Source organism: Gastrolobium bilobum, unplaced genomic scaffold, assembly GCF_033153095.1.
Source record: "Gastrolobium bilobum isolate Gb01-03AN ecotype WA unplaced genomic scaffold, APGP_CSIRO_Gbil_v1 utg4375, whole genome shotgun sequence".
Taxonomy (NCBI): domain Eukaryota; kingdom Viridiplantae; phylum Streptophyta; class Magnoliopsida; order Fabales; family Fabaceae; genus Gastrolobium; species Gastrolobium bilobum.
The window spans coordinates 146096-150047 of NW_026897406.1; the positions used below are offsets into that span (position 1 = coordinate 146096).

The following is a 3952-nucleotide window of genomic DNA, read 5'->3' on the forward strand; positions in this document are numbered from 1 at the left end:
TTTATTTTTTTGTTTTAAAAAATGTGGACCCCACAAAATATCGTGAGTATAGGAAAGTTTGTTGTGTTATGTTAAAGGATAAAATGAAAACCCTTATTTATATTAGGGTTCAGCTTTTTAGCAGCAATAACAGAAAACAAATATTTGCTGCAGAGACAAAAAAAAAAAAAAAGTAGAAGCCATTGATTTTTATTTATTTTTTAAAAAAATTATTAGAATCCAATATCGTATCCCGGTAAATATGTGTCGGAAGCAAATAAATTATTTCTAATTTTGGCTTTATATTATGGATTTGATTTTTTTCATGTTGTATGAGATAATTTGTCTTATACAACACACACAAAAGTGTATAGACCCACTAAGAAGGAGAGAGAAAAAAAAATACACTTTTGTATGTGTTACATGAGACAAATCTATGTCTGCACCAACATAAGAAACACATTTCCCTTGTATTATATCATCTAATGTCACTTTCTTCGAGTTAAACTCCATTCTTTGCTTCCAACGAGTCTTATTTGTTCTTATACAGGATTCTCAAACTTTATCTTCCCACGTCAAATATGTTTCCTCTCACAAAGTGCAAGCCCCGGTAATAGAACTTCTTTCCAATACCACTGTTCCAGCAAGTGCATCAAATGTTCTATACAATGTGTTGCACCATAAGAGCAATCGATTCATAATCACCATGGAGACATTATTTAGAAGATGTTTAGAACGACCTCAATTCATTCTGATAGACCCTTAATAACAATCAAGCCCTTCACGCAACAGGCACAAAACTGGTAGAACAGGGCACTAACATCATCAGCCAACAGGCATTAATACATAAACCACCACCTTTGAATATAATGATTCTTCAAAATATCATGGGCGAAGCAATATCTTCCCAATATGCTTGCTACTTTCCATGAGCCGGTGAGCTGCAGCAGCTTCAGATAATGGAAAATATTTATAGACAACAGGCTTCACCTTCCCAGCAGCAACCGCAGGCCAGACATGTTTCTCCACCTCTCTAATTATTTCAGCTTTCTTTTCTGGACTTCTAAATCGCAAGCGAGCAGCTATATATCATCACATGAAATATTGTCAATGATTATTCTTAAAACAAAGTACAATAATTAATATTACATGCAAAAGAAGTGATCAAACTCTTAAATATTGCATCTCTTTGTTTCTCGCAAGCATCCATGTGACTTTATTTATTGCTCCAAAAGATGTCTAATAATGCAAAAAGCATTTCCTATTTAATGTTTTTCTACTTATTTGATTTTTCATTTTAAGCAGATACTTTCCGCTAGTATACTCCCTTATTCCTCAATTTTATGCTTCAAGAGAATCCATAGAGTGTTGTTCAGTACTGTACAGTTGAGTTTGAAACAGTTAAGCTAGGCCCATGGGCAATTAGGTAGATATCCTCTGATAACATACATGGGCCAACACCATAAAAAAATTGAGTTCACTCAAACACTACATGAACAAGGCCCTGCATGAAAGAAGATTTTGGCCATACCTTGTACTGTGAGGCGCCGTGTGAGCAAAGTATTCAAATTTACTTCTCCTATAGCCCCACCCATAGTGCTAATAAGGAATAGTCTCCCATCAAGGTTTAAGCTGTCAAGGTTTCGCTGAAGGTAGGATCCTCCAATATGATCCAGAATGACATCAACACCTGAAATAGATAACTCATCATTCAATCTTTCACATATCAATCACTATGAAAGAAATCATTCACACTTCATAGAAAAATACAGGTGGCGGAATAATAATAATAATAATAGAAGGTGGGCAATTAGTGCCGAGGCTTCAATTATTTTACTAATTAATTCAGAAATATACAAAAAGATATACCTTTCCCTCCTGTTTCTTCCTTCACTCGTGCAACAAAGTCCTCTGTCTTATAGTTGATGACAACATCTGCTCCGAGATCCTTACAAGCAGCTAGCTTTTCCTCACTGCCTGGAAATCAATACCAGAGAAGAATGAATGTGGAAACACAATATGTGCCATGAGTCGAGCCTAAAATCAAAAGCAGTATTGGACCTGCTGTAGAAAAGACCCTGGCTCCTTGGAATTTAGCCATTTGGATAGCAAATGTCCCAATTCCACCGGAACCCCCATGAAGCTGATCATATCAGTAGATGGATCAAAATTTTCTAATTTATTAGCTCTTAATTGATTTGTAAAAATTCAACTTATCATTATGCAATGCAACATGTGCAACTTTTAGTGCAATCAAATAAGGAATCATTTTAAAGGCACACTAGCACCTAATTGATAAGACAACACAGTGCTATAAAGCTCCTGCCATGAAAGAGTCAGACCCATTGTGGGGATCTATTGTAACTTGTAAGCAGCCTTATCGTATTTTTGCAAGAGGTTGATTACATGAATCAAACCAGTAACTGTGAATATTACATAATGCACTTTTGAAGACAAACAAAACAGGGTTAGTGTGGGTTAAATATTCTGGAGGTAAACTTCGCACAAAAGACAAAACACTATAGAGGAGAGGGTTCTGCAAAAACTTGTACTTAAAAATTGTTTACAAGAATTTAAGCAAACATGCTTGAAATCAGAAACATCTACTGATAGCGTAGGCAGCATTAACACAAGTATTTAAAAATTTTGAACGTATTATGATCCTAGTATTTATTCAAGAACTAAGTCAAGGAGAGGTGTATAAATTTATGCATAGCCAGTCATGGCGGAGTCAGTTACCAATAAAGTCTCCCCCATAGACAATTGACTTGTCATAAAAACAGTTGACCAAACAGTGCATGCCACCTCAGGTAGACTAGCGGCATCCTCCAGAGAGACAGCAGGTGGGATAGGGAGAACTTGTGCAGCTGTAACAGCCACCTTCTCAGCATAGCCTCCCCAATGAAGAAGAGCACAAACCTCAATATAATGAAGTATATCATAAGATAGCATAAAATAAACAAATAAATATGTCCTCTATATTTATATTAAACCCCAAAGACATAAATCAATATCACTCATAGCTAATCAAGAATACCAAAGACATAATGACCTAATAAAAATATGATTTATATTAACCAAATAGGTTTAACTTGAAAAATATGGGATACATGGAAATTTCTTCTGCACAAACCACAAATTAATTGAATAATCTTGCGGACAAACCAAACCAGTCTCCTTATAAAGATAACATTGACCACATTTAACTTTTAACCCCACTTAGCGAATTCCTGATTAAAAACATGAATAATGCAAGAAGTGATTTGAAATATTCTACAAGAAACTTGCAGAACTTTTATCATGATTTGAGTCCTACAGGGGCAACCATAGTCCATAAACAAATTGAAGACAAAAGATGGGGTCTAAGTCTAACACAGCACCTGATCACCAATTTTCCAGCGGGTAACGTTTTTGCCAAGGGCTTGAATGGTGCCAGAGCATTCCATACCCAGATAAGGTGTGTCACCACTTGGAAGCTCATACAAGCCTTTCCTGTGAAAAGTGTCAGCTCGGTTCAAAGCTGCGGCAGCTACCCTGATGAGGACCTCGTCGTCCTTGATCACTGGGTCAGTAACATCCTTCACCTGAAGCACTTCTGGCTCACCGGTACTTGTTATCACCACGGCCTTCATAGCTTGAACCTCACCGGAAAACACACATACACACAACACTGTCTATGTCTATGAAATTGGGAAATGGAAAAAATATACTATTTATTAATTCTGAGAAGAGGGAAAGTGCATTGGGAGTATTTAAAGATTATTTCTTTCCATATTTTATTTTTTATATAAGGGAGTATTCATTCCCTTTGCTCCGAAAATGTGCTCGTTTACTATATAGCTTAGCAGGGAACAGTCAATAAGTGTAGTCAATAGTTTGTCTATGTCTATAAAATTGGGAAAAAGTTTTAACAAGAGGACGAAAGATGCATAGGGAAAGGGTGGTTATTGGTTACAGTCTATGATATAATAAT

General features: G+C 36.1%; 1 protein-coding gene across 2 annotated transcripts; it reads right to left on the reverse strand.

The window, feature by feature from the left end:
* Positions 1-282: 282 nt before the first annotated feature.
* On the reverse strand, positions 283-3644 carry LOC133306700 (uncharacterized). 2 transcript variants are annotated; one of them, XM_061507062.1, is made up of 6 exons: positions 3360-3644; positions 2719-2898; positions 2041-2122; positions 1849-1938; positions 1511-1669; positions 283-1061 (listed from the first exon to the last, which is right to left on the reverse strand). In XM_061507062.1, the coding sequence occupies exons 1-6, from the start codon at positions 3609-3611 to the stop codon at positions 865-867; spliced, it is 960 nt and encodes a 319-aa protein (XP_061363046.1). In that variant the 5' UTR covers positions 3612-3644; the 3' UTR covers positions 283-864. The 2 variants fall into 2 exon arrangements, with proteins under 2 accessions (XP_061363046.1, XP_061363045.1); XM_061507061.1 differs by having other exon boundaries at positions 1849-1956.
* Positions 3645-3952: the final 308 nt, after the last annotated feature.

Excerpts from the sequence above, each read along its gene's own strand:
- LOC133306700 (XM_061507061.1), bottom strand. The coding sequence starts at position 3,611 with ATGAAGGCCGTGGTGATAACAAGTACCGGTGAGCCAGAAGTGCTTCAG. Across the intron at positions 2,899-3,359 it reads GCTGGAAAATTGGTGATCAG|GTTTGTGCTCTTCTTCATTG; the intron begins GTGCTGTGTTAG and ends CATTATATTGAG. Across the intron at positions 1,670-1,848 it reads GGAAGAAACAGGAGGGAAAG|GTGTTGATGTCATTCTGGAT; the intron begins GTATATCTTTTT and ends TATCTATTTCAG.